The sequence below is a fragment of the Trachemys scripta genome, chromosome 1 (assembly GCF_013100865.1).
Source record: "Trachemys scripta elegans isolate TJP31775 chromosome 1, CAS_Tse_1.0, whole genome shotgun sequence".
Classification (NCBI taxonomy): domain Eukaryota; kingdom Metazoa; phylum Chordata; order Testudines; family Emydidae; genus Trachemys; species Trachemys scripta.
The window spans coordinates 151,887,987-151,904,867 of record NC_048298.1 but is presented as its reverse complement, the minus strand read 5'-3'; the positions used below and the strand labels follow the sequence as shown (position 1 = coordinate 151,904,867).

The 16,881-nt window shown below is 38.6% G+C and overlaps 1 protein-coding gene across 2 annotated transcripts in view; it reads right to left on the bottom strand.

Moving 5' to 3' along the window:
• The window catches only part of DCBLD2 (discoidin, CUB and LCCL domain containing 2), a 64,343-nt gene that overhangs the window by 5,661 nt on the left and 41,801 nt on the right, over positions 1-16,881 (bottom strand). For both annotated transcript variants that reach the window (XM_034789893.1, XM_034789902.1), the window contains exons 9-13: positions 15,727-15,851; positions 3,618-3,765; positions 3,060-3,191; positions 1,028-1,121; positions 364-413 (exon numbers count right to left, since the gene is read on the bottom strand). In XM_034789893.1, the coding sequence (XP_034645784.1) occupies positions 364-413; positions 1,028-1,121; positions 3,060-3,191; positions 3,618-3,765; positions 15,727-15,851 (549 nt within the window). The remainder of the gene's footprint in view (positions 1-363; positions 414-1,027; positions 1,122-3,059; positions 3,192-3,617; positions 3,766-15,726; positions 15,852-16,881) is intronic.

Below are 16,881 nucleotides of genomic sequence, written 5' to 3'. Positions count from 1 at the left end.
CAAAAAGAAGAACAGGAGTACTTGTGGCACCTTAGAGACTAACAAATTTATTAGAGCATAAGCTTTCGTGGAAGTGGGCTGTAGTCCACGAAAGCTTATGCTCTAATAAATTTGTTAGTCTCTAAGGTGCCACAAGTACTCCTGTTCTTCTTTTTACGGATACAGACTAACACGGCTGTTACTCTGAAACCTGTCATACAGAAAGAAAAGTTACAAGTCTGAATGGAAGAGGAATTCAGTACCACTGTGTTACAACAAACTGCTAGAGATGAAGTTATAGATATTGTTTAAAACACGTGTTTTAAACACTGATGCTCATTAAGGCTGGCACTGAGTCCAGAGATTTTGCCACCATTTTGTTACCTGCGCGATCCCAATAAGGTAAGTCATATGTTCCTTCAGCTTTTTTCTTTCTGGAAAAAAATAAAAAGTTGGACAGATTTAGCTACCATATTCAAATGCAAAAACACAAATACTGATTTAGCAAACATTTTCCTTCAGAAGAAAAATCCTGACAAGTTATAGCACTGAAATGTTTACAGACTAGTAATGATTTCTATTATAAATCCTGATAGCTGATGGTAGTTGGAGGATATGAAGCTGCAGCTTTCCAATTTCAGCCTCCTGCAAGCTCCTCCTAACCTGGACAACATGAAAGGAGACCACTAGGTCATGTACTAGGGTGGATCCCTCTGAGTTGACTGAGGAGTGAACGCCTTGACAATGCCCTTGGCCGTAGCTGTTGCTCAAGTTTCAAAATATAATTCTCAACCAACTAGTGTCTCCCAAAATTTCAGGAAAAGAACTCAGTAGAATAGAGCAAACCTTCATAATGCTAGCCAATAAAATATGGCATCTTCAGAATGCAGAACATTTCCTCTTCATACATGAATAAACTATTCTGAACTAATAAATCCATTCTGGAAATGGTTTAACTACAGTTTCCATACTTACATATTCAGTGTAGTTCATATCTACACATTAAATCAAAATACTTTACATGAGGGCTAATCATCCATTCATTTACCGGTTTCTCCAGTGCCAGGCACACACTAAGATCAGAATGAGAGTAGTGAAGACCATCACCAATACTGGAACTAGGACTGCTGCCAGTGCCACATCTGAAATCCATTAAACAAAAGTGGTGTAAGACAGAATAACTTTTTGCACATCCATTTTTAGTTCACAACTTCTTTAGGGAAGACACCATAATTTTCTATATGTTTGTACAGTGCCTAGCACAATGGGGTCCTGACCAGGCTGGCCTCTAGGTGCTACCTTAAATGTAAATGTTAAATAATAATAAATAGAACACCCAATTTTTCCACATATCTGTACAATCAGTAGTTTTTCCAAGCTACTGTATCAGAGTCATAACATTTCTTATTTATATATATATATATATATATATATATATATATATATATATATATATAAAAAAAAAAATAAAGTTCAAATTACAATTTGCCTGAATATCAACCTAAAGAAAATTAGAACAGCACAGGAACACACACTTCTGAACTTACAATACTTAAAACTGACTTGAAGGTGTTAATGACATTTGAACAGTGTTCATATATCATTTGGCAGCAGCCTACTCTTTGACTACAACTGCCCTTCATCACTGCCTGCACAATTTTCTTTGCTAAAAATCAATCAAAGTGATGAGGTTTCATGCGAGCATGGATGCTTCATGGAAGAAATTAATGACAGTAATGTAAAATATTAGTACTCATCACTTTTTGACAATTGGTAACAAATGGCTGAAATTCAATAAGACAGACACTGATGACTTTTTGATGAACTCACTCAGATGGAAAGTTCCAATTTGGAATTTTTCTTTCTTGTGATCAGTGGCCTTGAATGAAGAGGTGTACCCAATTTCAAAATTCTAGCTCAAAAGGGCACCTCAATGTTTAAGAATTCCCGTACTGGGTCAGACCAATGGTCCATCTAGCTTAGTATCCTGTCTTCCGACTGGCCAGTGCCAGATGCTATGAACAGAACAGAGCAATTATTGAGGGACCCATCCACTATTGTCCAGTCCCAGCTTCCGGCACTCAGAGATTTATGAACACCCAGAGCATGGAGTTGTCCTTGTCCCCCTGACCATCTTGGCAAATAGCCTTCAATAGACCCATCCTCCATGAACTTATCTAATTCTTTTTTTAACCCAATTATAGTTTTGGCCTTCACACCATTCCCTGGCAACAAGTTCCACGGGTTGCCTGTGTGTTGTGTGAAGAAGTACTTGCTTTTGTTTTAAACCCGATGCCTATTAATTTCATTGGGTGACCTCTAGTTCTTGTGTTATGTGAAGGATTAAATAATACTTCACTATTCATTTTCTCCACACCATTCACGATTTTATAAACCTCTATCATATCCTTCTGGGTCATCTCTTTTCTAAGCTGAACTGTCCTAGTCTTTTTAAGTATCAGGGGGTAGCCGCGTTAGTCTGTATCCACAAAAACAACAAGGAGTCTGGTGGCAATTTAAAGACTAACAGATTTATTTGGGCATAAGCTTTCATGGGTAAAAAAACCAACTTCTTCTGATCCAGCCTTTTTAACCTTTCACATAGAAGCTGTTCCAAAGCATTTGCACATCTGAGGCCAGAATGTAGCTATAAATTGTTACCCATCATATGAGTCTCTACTATAGTAATATAAATATTTAAAAGGAAAAAGTTAGTGTGATAGGATTTGTTACAGTAGGTATAAGTTCAGAGCACCATAAAGGGCAGAAAGTAAATCCAAAATAATTTACATTTAGATAAACTATGTTGGCGTAAGAGAGACAAGGTAGGAGAGGTAATATCTTTTATTGGACCAACTTCTGTTGAGACAAGCTTTCAAGCATCACAGAGCTCTTCCTCTGTGTAGCTCAAAAGCTTGTCTCTCACCAAAAGAAGTTGGTCCAATAAAAAAGTTAACACTTCATACACCTTGTGTCTAATATCCTGGGACCAACATCTTTCACTGTTGTTTGCAGTGTTATGTTAACATAAGACCTATTACTACAGTTCTCAAACACTATCACCACTTAAGGGTTGATACCTTTGGTTACAGTTGGAGTCACAGTGGTGTTTTTGATCTCAGGAGTGGAGGTTGTTTTATCAGTCTGCACGGAGAAGTTATTGTTACTTTGTGGTGGTGGTGGTGGCGGCATGGTTAGTTTTGGAGCCCGACCTGTAGAAACATATTTATGAAAAACGTTTACCCAATCCTAGTGCTGGTTTAAGTTTAACAAGCTCCCTACATGGGAAAGGGAAATGTGGCCAGTTTACCAAAGGACTTGTTCATTTTGTTCAGTCAGAAAAGTACAAGAGCTCATGAAAAGAAAAAGCCAATTGCTAGTATCATTGATACAAGGAGCTTACCCATGGAGCACCTCAAGCAGGTATTTTCCAAGTTACATAAGTCTCAGAATATTTTGAGTGTCAAACTAGAAAATATTAGTCCAGTGGACATTATAGGAAGATGAGATTTTCTCATCCCAAAAATATTATTTTAGAGAAAAGTTTTGTCATGATTTCTTATGGAAAACAAGGCCAAACGTTAAATTAAGTGATAGCTACAAACATATTCCAGAGTTTTACAGTGACTGAGGCTTACCTATACTAAACTGACATCCTAGCAGTTCCACTTTCATTGCAATTTTCTGATGCCATTTTAACGGGTTAACCCTAACAAAACGTGCAATAATAGGTGGAATGAAGTTATTGCGAACTTCCCGGTAATACTCAGTGTTTCCTTGAAATATCTAGAAAAAGGAAAAAAAAACATTCAAACTGAATTATTAGCTCCTACAATGTATGCTATACCAATTTATTGCCAACTATGCCCTATAACTTCAATTAACCAAATAAGCAGTGCAAGGCATTGTATAATTAGGACCTCTTACTTGTTTCCCAGAACAGTGCTGCTGACCAAGCTTCTCAAAGAGAAAGGGTGACAATCGTAGTGAAGTATGAACCAAAACCTCAACATCTTACCTCCAGATTAGATAAGTAGAAATAACTTTAGTGCCCGTCATCTACCTCCTTTCCAGTACCTTTGTCTCAGAATAAAATCTGCCAGCTATCATGACATTACTCCATTGTCATCTTATGTATAATGCCCATGGCAAGAGTCTAATCTTACTGATAGATAATTATGCATCTTATATCTATCAGTCTTGTACTTATACCTCAAATATGGCAGGCAGTTGCAACAAAAGAATGCCAAAAAACTGTTGATGCCTTTATATTTTAGGTTGGCATGTGTATGGATAAAACCTCTACTAAATGGAATTCAAGACCTGCTCAAGTATGTAATCAACATTACACTCTAGTGCTTGTATGGTTGCAGTCTACAGAGGTTGTAAATCTTGATATGAAAACAAAAGGGACTCTTGAATTTTGAAAAACCCACAAAAAGACCTTTAGCAACAATTCCTTATATTTGTTCAAGGTGAAATTTTTGGATTTTTTTTATGGAACTTTACAGGCCACGAATTATTTTCACATAGCAAATCAAACAAATGGCAGCTACTACATAGTTACTATCTGACCACCATCACGAAACCTGACGCACAATAATGACTTAGAAAGACTACTTTGAATGTGCGATGGAAAAAGAGAAACCAAATCCAGTGTCTCTGAAGTTACTGAACATGATCAGACAACTCTGACTGGAAACTCAGGGGCATGGGTTGGTTGGTCAGTCCAAACTACAAGGGGGGGATGAGATCCCAATAGAAAGTTATTTCCCTCCTTCCCTTTGCAGTGTAAGCAGAAGGAGGCCTTGAAAAATACTAGTAACTAGACCCTCCTTTGGGGGGGAAATAATCAAATACCTGGGAGCCAAGGTCTATTTGAGCGTGCACTTCCCTGTTGGTATATTAATGGGATAACTTCCCTCATATATGGCAATTTCAGCTGAAGCAGTCTATCATAAGCAACCCTGAGAGAGCAAGCTTGATGATTAGGGTTGACAACACAGCTACTGAGTAATCCTGGGAATGGAGGAAACTTCCTCATATTGTCCAGAAATATCTGAAACAAAGACATGGAAACAATGCTTTCCATAAGCCCGCTAGGGTCCCTACAGACACACTTTGTCCTATTCTTTTTAGAGGCTCTGCTGACCCAGCTTGTTACGATCATTTAGATCAAGGGTTTCAAACTTGATCTGCTATTCGATAGGCAGCCAGCAGAGTTATCTGGACACAAACATACTGTGTTCTTATCAACCCGGGTTAGCCAGAAGGTGCACTCGGCACCAGCTGTGCTTTCTTTAGTGCCCAAATGAAGAGTGAATTACAACAATCTGCTCTACATTTATGAGCATTTGATCAGTGTGGCCAAGTCTGTGTCTGGCAAGATAGGATGTATTCTGATCAGCTGACAGTGGAAGAAAGTTTTTCTAGATGCTCTTTCTAGGATCAGTCCAGGACAACTAGGTGGAGTGTTATTTTGATGGAGCTAGTGCAAGTGCCCCCTATAGCTCTTCAAAGTGTATTCTATCCACAAGCATAATCTCTCTCTTTCCCAGAAGCCAATCTCATCAAGGCTCTGAGATAGCTAGAGGATGACATGGTTTGCATTTGAATCAAGGGAAATGTATCTATGTATTGTTTGCATTTTCTTTCTGCCAGCATTAGAGACAGGTGTTAGATAAGGCCAAGTTGAGAACCTCAATGCACAAGGGCCTTGGTTACTGCAGCGTTTGTCTGTCACAACCTTCTAGATGCAGCCCCAAGCTCATGACTGGTATTTTTCATAATCCTCTATCAATCCAAAGGGTGGGAAGGAAAAGATAATGCTAGATCATCACATGGACTTTTAGCTCCATCTACAGGAAAAAGGCAGCAAAGACAGCTAATTTCCTATTGAAAGTCAAAACACCTGCCCTTTTACCAACAATACATCAAGAAAGAAAACAAAAATTCCTACTGGTTTCTCCATTCTTACTTTAATTAAGATTAGTTATACAGTATCACAAGTTTATCTACTGTAAATTGGATATGATTAACATAAGATCTCTAGTTCAGGAACGTATATGTTATTGAATATTTATGTAAAAGAACGGAGTGCAGTTTGCAGTGGATTAAAAAACGCTTGAATAGAAGTCATTGCCAGCCTCCCACTGTAAGAGCACTTACCCCAAACTTCTTCATTTGCGCATTGCTCAGATAGGCATATGCCGATACAATCTTTGCTTTTATACAAAAATCTAATTCCAGAGAAAAAATTATGGTACTGGTACAGTCATCTTATAATGCACAATAGTCTTGTACACATATTCTGGTCAACTGCAAGTTTTGCACTTCTTTACACAGGACGGAATAGAGTCTAGATAAAGCCAAATGCCCTATAAAGCATAGCATTGTATGGATCAATGCAAGCTCTTTGAGACAGGGACAGTCTTTTTGTTGTGTACCTAATAGGATGAGGTCCTAGTCTGTGAAGGGAACTCCTAGGCCAGTGGTTCTCAAATGTGTGGCCACAGCATATTCCCAGTAGCCACAGTTTTGAATGTTAAAATATTATACTAGTGATACTCTAGTCATGTGGTTATTTGAAAGTGTCATGTAAATAAACAATACATCTTTTCAGTGTAAAGACTAACATGCACTATTAATAATACCACAAAAGTTACATAGTTTTTAGTAATTGACAGTACTATAGTTAACAATTTTTAAAAAAGTTTGTAACACAATATCTCACTTTTTTGTAGCCAAATAGTTGTAAATATGAACTTTTTTAATTTCAAAAGGTTCTTGAAAGAGAACTGATCATGACTCCTCTCTTCCAGTACAAGTCAGAGTACAGCCTCCGGGTTTTTGTCAGTACGCTTGTTTCTGTATTTGCTCTTCACAAAGTGAAGTGCCCTGAATGCACACTCATGTATAACAGTTGTTGGAAACATGGTTAGCATCACTACAGCCACATGCACAAGTTCTTTGAAGTGATCTCAATGCTTTGCACACCAAAACTTCTCGGCTGTGTCACCTAGGGATCACACAGAGGGCGCTTCAGTTGTTCATCTCTATGGAATTCACAGAGGCAGCAGCCCTACTACACTACAGTGAAATGCTGCTGGGCCCAACATGGGTTTTGGCCGCTGCTGCAGGGAGCAGAGTAAGTGGCCGCAGCAGGGAGTTTGGGAAAAGGGCTCCAAGACCCTATATGTTGTGGTGGCCCCACTTGGCCACACTGTCCTAGGCACTACAGGAATACAGATAGTACATAAACAATGATGTAGTGAACATCAGTGACAGACCAGCGCAAATTTATTTTTAAAATATGTACACTGTGATGTATGTGATGGTGGAGTTATGACTGTATACCATGATAGCACCTAGATGATATTATAGTGATAGGCGATATTAGAAATGTCTAAGATGCTGCCACGGCAGAAAAGTAATGTGTTAAAAAAACATACAAAGGAATTCCTCCTACTTCATAGATTCAGACCAATATCAGTGATTGTTATAGAACCATAAAGGAAGTGTTACAAAGTGCAGCTACAAACACTGTGTAGAACACTTCTAGTTTTGGGTCCAAACAAGCAAGAATCTGAGCTGAAATTCTAATTTCACAATTTACTTCATATATAAGATGGAGGTATGTGATATCTATAATAACTAACACTATGTTAAAACTAGGGCTGTCCATTAATTGCAGTTAACTCATGTGATTAACTCAAGAAAACTAACCATGATTAATCGGAGTTTTGATCGCACTGTTAAACAATAGAATACCAATTGAAATGTATTAAATATTTTTGGATGTTTTTCTACATTTTCAATATACTGATTTCAATTACAACACAGAATACAAAGTGTACAGTGCTCACTTTATATTATTTTTATTACAAATATATGCACTGTAAAAATGATAAACAATATAAATAGTATTTTTCAGTTCACCTCATATAATACCATAATGCAATCTCTTTATTGTGAAAGTGCAACTTACAAATGTAGATTTTTTTTTATGTAACTGCACTCAAAAACAAAATAATGTAAAACTTTAGAGCCTACAAGTCCACTCAGTCCTACTTCTTGTTCAGCCAATCGCTCAGACAAACAAGTTTGTTTACATTTATGGGAGATAATGCTGCCAACTTATTTACAATGTCATCTGAAAGTGAGAACAGGCATTCGCATGGCACTTGTCTAGTCAGCATTGCAAGGTATTTACATGCCAGATATGCTAAACATTTGCATGCCCCTTCATGCTTTGGCCACCATTCCAGAAGACCTACTTTCATGCTGATGACACTCATTAAAAAAATGTGTTAATTAAATTTGTGACTGCACTCCTTGGGGGAGAATAGTATGTCTCCTGCTCTGTTTTACCCGCATTATGCAATATACTTCATGTTATAGCAGTCTTGGAACACTTTCATAGCAGATTTGACAAAACGCAAAGAAGGTACCAATGTAAAATTTCTAAAGATGGCTACAGCTCTTCACCCAAGGTTTAAGAATCAGAAGTGCCTTCCAAAATCTGAGAGGGACGAGGTGTGGAGCATGCTTTCAGAAGTCTTAAAAGAGCAACATTCCGATGCAGAAACTACAGAACCTGAACCACCAAAAAAGAAAATCAACGTTCTGCTGGTGGCATCTGACTCAGATGATGAAAATGAACATGCGTTGGTCCGTTCTCCTCTGGATCGCTACTGAGCAGAACCCGTCATCAGCATGGATGCACGTCTTCTGGAATGGTGGTCGAAGCATGAAGGGACATATGAATCTTTACCACATCTGGCACGTAAATAACTTGCGACACCGACTACAACAGTGCCATGTGAACGCCTGTTCTGACTTTCAGGTGACATTGTAAATAAGAAGCAGGCAGCAGTATCTCCTGTAAATGGAAATACACTTGTTTGTCTTAGCGATTGGCTAAACAAGAAGTAGAATTGAGTAGACTTGTAGGCTTCATGCTCCCTACAATTATTGTTATTTATTATTTGAGTTATCATAGCATCTAGCCCAGTCACGGACAAGGACCCCATTGTGCTAGGTGCTGTACAAAAAATGAAAAATACACTGACTGCCTCCACTCTTGTTTTAGAACTACATCACTGCAATTATTATGTGTGTGTGTTGTTTTTAGTTTAGCACTACATACTTAGTGATTAAAGTATATTTTCTCAAATTTGAAAATACTGACCAACTTTCTTTCTGATTTGTAATTTTACTTTCTAAAGGGACAGAAAGTAGTTTCATTCACTAAAATACGTAACATTAGTACATGGATAGTATGCTGTAACAGAGTTGTGTGTGTGGCAGGTGTGTGTGTGTGTGAAGACAAAATTAAAGACGTTCTCAGTATACCACACACCAGGCTCCAGAGTTTTATCAAAACAGTTTTCAGAATGATAAGTGCATAAACGAGACACTGAAGCCTGCAAATATATTATGGGCCTCATTTGCTCAGAGAGTACGTTGGCAAAGGGAGTCTATTCTGTTTATTTTAAAATAATTGAACAGTAGGGTATTTAACTTCTGACAGTGTACTCTGTGCTGTACAATTCAGAGGAAGTCATGGTCCCCATTCTAAAATGCTTATAATCTAAACAGACAAATCACAAGAACAGACAGAGACATAGAAGATGGCTTTAATTTAGGACTATTTTCTTTTTTAATAGTGTGCTGACAGTTCTTACTGACATAGGGTTGCATTTATGGGCCCCACAAAAGGAGAGCACTTTCAGGAGAGAGACACATGAGTGGGCTGATGCCTAATACACAAAGATCTGTTCTCCTAACTGCTGACTTGTATTCTTGTTTGTGATATATGCCTGTTTCTATTGCTAGGATAATATGATAGCAGCAATAGAAAAGAATGCTTTCTTCAATTTTCTAGACTGTTTAATATTGTAATGCTAATCAATAAACACTACTGAATGGAGCAAGATTGGTCTGCGACTGGCTAAACAGCTCTTTGCTCTTGGATTAAGAGACCCAATTGCAAAAGGTGGTTGTTGTTTTTTTAAACATGCCAAACAGTGGCCAAGATTTCCTAATGTATATAGGGGTTCTGTGAACCCTATTTAACACCTTATTAGGCACAGATTTTCAGGCATGTGCTCAGCATTTTCTGAAAATTAATCTCCTTTAAGCTCTCTCAAACTGGGCACCCAAGAATGGAACCAACTAAAATCATTAGTTGCTTTTGATAATGTTAGCCAGCGTCTTCACTAAGATCAACAATGAACAGTATTGCTGCTCATTCATTGCTTCTTTCTATTTAGGTCAAATTTATGGTACCAAGCACTGAAGTAATCTCTCAATCAGATTGGTCTTAAACTCACTTATGTTTTTAACATGAAAACACATGTAAGGGAAGCAAAGGGTTTTTCTTAGATTAAAAATAAACTTCCACCTTCTCTTTACATTCCTATCTGCCCCTGCTGTTTTCCTCTCCCCTTCAGAAAAGCAGATGAGCCACAACAGGTTAGCTTTTATCTTTCACTTCTCATTAATCACCACTTCAAATGCTTCCTTCTGATTTTTTCAGAATAAAAGGTTAGAAGCAGTAGCAGAAACACAATCCTAAAAAGCCCTGGTTGCATCACCATTTTCTTCTCACAATTTCCCTTATAACTTGCAAGAGTTTCAACAGTGCTCAACTCTTGACTTTTTAAACTTATTTTTAAAAATGTAAATAGGAATGAAAACTCCAGATGCATGCACTATGCATATATTCAAGAATCAAAAGGGAGAACATCTGCATATAAGGGGCCACTGAAAAGCATATTCTGTATAGGTGGTCATGTAGGAGCAGAGGGGAGTATACTACAGTATAACTATAGATTCCTTTTTGCTCCAATTATTTAAATATACTTTTTCATCACAACTGGCAGGTTTTGGTGAAGTACATTTCTACAAATATATTTTTAAATATTTCTTCTTTTATTTAAGACTTCATTTTATTAACTACAACGGAATTTCAAGCTACACATTGAATTCCACTTCAGAAATGTGCAGGTGGTTACTATACTAGAGACAAAAACACATAGTTCAAATACACTGTAGAAAGAGCTTATATCTCAGTATAAAAATAGAAAACCTTTCTATTCTCAGGCAGGAGAATGATCCAATTAAACATCTTTGACAATAATCATAAAGTCTAATTATCAGGCTAAAGAGCAAAGATTTTACCATAAAGGCCAGAAGAGGGCAGTCAAAGCTAGAATTAAAATCAATGGCTGATTATGTTTCTTCTCAGACTGCCGAAGGCTAACTCACAGTTCCCAGTCAGTTTTCCTGTGTAGCTTCAGCAGGCAGGACCAGTCCTGTCAGTCACCAGGGAGTGTCTTACTTCCCTCTCCAGAAGACTTCCCAGTGTGACTGTTTCCAAGGCTCAGAGGTATCCTAAGAATTCTGACACACAAAATAAAAAAGTAAAGACGACACCTTTTCCTATGTTTCAACTGTCGACAGAAGACTTCCCATCACAATATGGGTTAGAATTGCAAGATGAAAGGTAACAGGAAAGGCCATCACATTAGTAATTGCAATCTTGTCCAGTTTCTCAACCAGGTGTCCCAATTTGAATCCATTCCTGCTTTACCTCCAGGTTAATGATATGAGCTCTTCTTGGGAACAATTTGCGATAGCGTGAAGGTGAACATGGGAGAGAAGGAATAAAAATCTTTGAAGTGGGTGCACATTCATGCTCTTCAAATTCAGGATAACTCTGATCCCTTGTGACTGCATAGGATGAAGAAGAATGTGGAATTGGTCCCTGAGTATCTCTCCAGTCTTGTACTGGTTCAATGACCGGCAAGTGGGATAGCAACCTCCCATATCATCTGGATATACTTTATCAGACACTGAAAAGAAGAAAAGGGAGTTGGAGGGAGGAGGCAGGAATCAGCTGCAAGGGACTTGAATTCTGTTACAGAATCTTTACCAACTACTTCTGTCACCCATTGATCCAGGGAGGTGGCAGGCTACTGGCTGACATTGGAGAAGCATGACTCCACAGGGTTCCCCCCTCGGATGGGTACAGGAGAGAAGGGAAGCGAAGTATTTTTGTTGTTCAAGGTGGATATTTGGAGAAAATACTTCTAGGACTTTTAGTGCAGGATCTGTTCCAATACCCTTTTCATCAAGTTACTGTCTCATCAGCAGAAGTTAGATGAGGAAAAGCCTCAAAAGGACTGTTTGTTCCTAACTAGAGGTTTGCAAATCTTTCTTCTGGTATCTTGCCAATGGCAGAATTTTCTCATCCTAATCTTAGGACTGCTTTGTCTAAGCATTCAAAGCACTCAAAATAAATTGCTCAGTAAAGAAGCCATCAAGCCTTCGGCTGTCTGCCTTCCATTGTACAGTCCCCAAATGCCTTATTATTGTGCTTCTGGGTAGCCACAAACAAATGGAACAAGGCACAAATCTGATACTAAAGCTGCTCCGAGAGAGCGATTTTATGTAGTAGTTGATTTCAGGTCCTTAGGCCCAGCCAGGTATCTTCTGAGGGGAAACCCATACAGGCCAAAATAGCACAAGCATGTAGCAGCAATAGAAGAGAAGATGCTTAAGTCCTGCAGATGTGGCCACAGCACCAGGAGGACTCTTGCCTGTGATCACTGAGCTCTTTGGGTAGAACATTGCCTTCTGAAAGGATGACTGATTCTTAGAGTTAGTGATGGCTGAGTAAACGTTTTGTGAGGGTAGCAGTCTGACTTCAACTCTGAGGCTTTGTTAAATTTGAGCCATTTCAGAGTGCTGATTAAACCTGTTTGATAGTCCTCACTCTGCTTTTAAATATTTTCCAGGACTGGCTCAAGAGCTCTACTTTGGAAACTTAAAGAAAGTACATCTTTGTTGACTGTCCTGTGTTTAACCCTGAAACCATGTGAGTATCAATACAGAGTGGAGATTTGGCAGGAGAGAAAGTGAAGAGAGAAGAGAAGCCATTCCTGGGATTCTTCCTTTGAATCCAAACCTGAGGCAGGCAAGTTGTCTGGAAGAGGAAATTCTCAGATGAGTGAGTCCTTAGGTGACCTCAGTACATGCCTCTTTCTGGTCTTTGGCTTCTCACCACCAGAGCTATAGATTTAATCCTTTATACAGAAGGATTAGTGAGATTGGTTAGCTCCAAGAGGTTCAGACCTATGTCCAATTTCTCTCAGCCATATTCTGGTGGAGGCTAGGCTGGGGGGAGGGATAGCTCAGTGGTTTGAGCATTGGCCTGCTAAACCCAGGGTTGTGAGTTCAGTTCTTGAGGGGGACATTTAGGGATAGCTCCTGCTTTGAGCAGGGGGTTGGACTAGATGACCTCCTGAGGTCCCTTCCAACCCTGATATTCTATGATTCTAGACAGGGTAGGACGAAGACTGCCTTTGCTTCTCATAGGTTGCAGGAACACTTTCACATCCTCCAAGAGAAAGGAGTCCGAAGCAGAAGGGGTCAATGTCACCTTATTTGAAATTCCCTCTGAGTGATATATTTGACCTTTGTCGTCCTTCTTCTGAAAAAAAGTCCATTTGGTGTCGAGCGGGGAAGAGGAGGCTCTCAGGACCAGCCTGAGTACACTAGCCATACTGATGGTTGAGATGGAAGATGATGACAAAACGGTTTGGTTGTCTGAGACTGGCAGCAATCATTGGATAAATTCTGCAGAAGGGTATCTCTAGGGTTACTAGGGAGTTTAAAATCACCAATGGTGAGCTACTTACCCCAGGGCTGGCTGAAAGCACTGGTGGCTGTTTGGGTGCGACTGTTCAGTGATGGACAGGGTTTTCTGCTCTGGAGCAGAGTTCAGCTAAGCAGCCCCTAATCTGCCAGTGGCATCCAGGAGACTGTCTGAAGAAGCCTTAGGTGCAGGAAGAGACATCTGGACCAGCACTGGAGTTGGTTACTGGCATGTCTGCAGATGTACAATTAAACCTGGTAACTAGGATACCATTATTTATAGCAATGGTGGTGCTGCGTTCACAACTGTTGAACCCTCTTGATTAGGCCTTCCTCTTTGGCTACTGCTGGGAACTCAGGCTGCCAGGTTCCTCATTTCAGTTGAGCAACTGGAATGTCACTTCTGGTGGTACCGGAAGGAAGCCTACAAGATTGCACTCACTGGGAAGGGCCCCTCTTGGATACGGAAAGAACAGGATCTCTCTGCCCATCTAAGGCCTCCTTATCTCTGGCTCTGCTTGAAGCCAGGGGGGTTGGGGAGACCACAAGATACTGAACACTGGAGCAGAGATGTTCCCAACTAGGAGAAACAAAGGAATTCTAGCGTGGCTTCTGAGTGCTTGCTATGTTCTCATGTTAGGAGACAGAGGAAACCAGGAAATTTTCTAGAAGGGTGACCCAAGCTCCTTTTGTCTGATTGACAAGTCTGGTCCTACCTCCTGAAGCTGCAGAGCCCAGAAGAAGCAAGTGTTGGAATGGCAAGCCTGGATATGAGAAAAAACAATTGTATATTTCTAACTTTTGGTTTTAAAAAGTTTGGCCATCGTCTCCTCTAACATTTCTTGGAATCTTATTTAATTACATGAACATTTTGGGAAAGACAAAAAAAAAAAAAAGAGCAATCCCACTCAAACTAGAATACCAGTAATACAAAGAGACAAAGTAGGACAATCTCATTATGAAATACTCCTATTAAAATAAGTGTAATTTTAAAGAGTATTCTTAACAGAGTAGCAATGTGACAGTCTGTTGGTTGTTCAACTGCATGAGACAACATCTTTTTTCCAAGAAAAGTATTGGCATGTTCAGCCAAATGATCAGACTTACCACATATAGTTGGATTCTTTATAATTTTGTCTGTGTATGGAAACAAGCATGGCAAATTAACATAATTTAAATTAAAAAAAAAAACTATTCACATTAGAGTCTATCCTAGGGTCTAAAAAAGGTACTTTATTGGATTCTAGATACTGCATGAAACCCATCAGGTAACATATATTGTGCCTACAAATTTGCAGCAAAATAAACTAAATACTCGTTCCAGTGAGGTCAGCAGGAACTTTGCCATTATTTTAACAGAATCCGAATTTAGACCACTGGGAAGAATTAAGGAGAGAGTATTAGTCTTAACTAATTTTTGTTACCTATACCCATTCAAGTGATACCTTTAAAGTTTTTTTAAGTGCAGTTTAATAATCTTACATTTTTAATATAGATTTATTTTGAAATTACATATCACAATAACTCATTCTCAATGAGAACTTTTAAAAATGAAATGTTTACTATGGAATTTAATTGGTTAAATGCCATGAGGAAAAAAAGATTATGTGCTAATATTTTTGTGAAAATAGTGGGAGATGAACAGAAACAACATAGAGAAAGGAGAAATCCAAATACTACACTATGTTCACAGGGGAAAGAAAATCTCTGATCTATGTTACTAAATATGAAGAAAAATCTATTTTGGGAAAAGTCTAGATATTTTGAAGGGAATACAATTATAGGAAGGCAATCTAAAGCTGATAATGGGAATTTTCTAAGAGAGATCTTTTCTCCCTATATCACTTCTGTAATTCAGATCTTTACTGGATATTTGTATATTTTCCACATCTCATGAATGTTGATATTTGTATGAATTCAGATTTAATTTTGCTTATATGCTATTCTTGGGCCAAGGATCAAAACTGTAATTTATCATGCTGTGAAGAAAAATCACTTGGTAATTTTCCTCATTATGCCTGGTCATATATACAATATCTAAACACTCATCTATGACTATATCTAGAAAGTCTGTACTAATTTTACCTTATCCTGATCAACACCAGGTTCTCTGTATACTGTCCATTTCTGTGCATCATCACTGTATAGAATTCGGTAGGCAGAGATGTAATAGTAGTACTCTACTATGGTGGATCCAGTAGTTATAATGCCTGTGAATATGAAGGTTTCCATTTACATAGATGCCAAATGTCTCCCTTTGAAAAATGTTTATGTCAATGTTTTCATGCAATGATTTATAATACGAAGCATATACCCAGGATATGGCAACTTTAGGTAGAGGAATCAAGCATATGTTCTCCTCTGTGTCAGTTAATATTTTAAAGGTTTTCCTCTTAAACCATCAGGATCTATAACTTCCACATCCAGTGACTGTCTCCTTATAATTATTTTAAGTTACTTTTCTGAAAACGTCCTTAACATTTTTTTTCTTTGCATTTCTTGATGGGGCGTCAGACTGCTGCATTTGGCCTTGTGTTCTGGATTTACAAAGACAAAACCAAAGCCACCCTGGTTCTGGATTCACAGGCTATATACAAGCAACACTGAAAGACCACAAGCTTTCTTAGGCAGGTACTTACAGTATTATAATAGTCTAAGAAAGGTTTTTTATAGAAAGCATTAATACAGGCATGAAATTAAAGGAAAAGTATAAGATCAAAACTGTGAATCACAGCCAGAGAGAAGATGGAAAGAAGAGAACAAAAGTTTGTTGTAAGAAAGTTGATGAACCAGTACTGCCACTGGCAGTGAGACTATTAGCTGGGATTACAAAGACCATCCCTGAGAGGGCTGTGGGACTGAATTGACCACTTAAAAGGGGATGGTTTAGGATTGTCTTCTTGAAGTGTAAGTGTTAGAGAACATAACCATTCCACCTAAAACTAATTCATTTTTGGCATGAGGCAGATTGCAAACACACACAATAAGGAAAAGGTGAATCAACTTTGAAGAATTAATGCAGAAGAGGAAATAGAGGTGAATGCAACCTGTCATGCAATGGTTGCCCTACAGTTGGGTTGACATGAGAGTGACATCCCCAGACTCTGACAAAGACAGACACCACAAGCCAGTATTCCAACTCTCTGCTACTTCACACACAACACATGCTGCCATCCACTGAAGCGCATGGCCATGATTTGACCTAAAGATCTTAGTTTGTGTGTTCTGGACAGAGCAAAT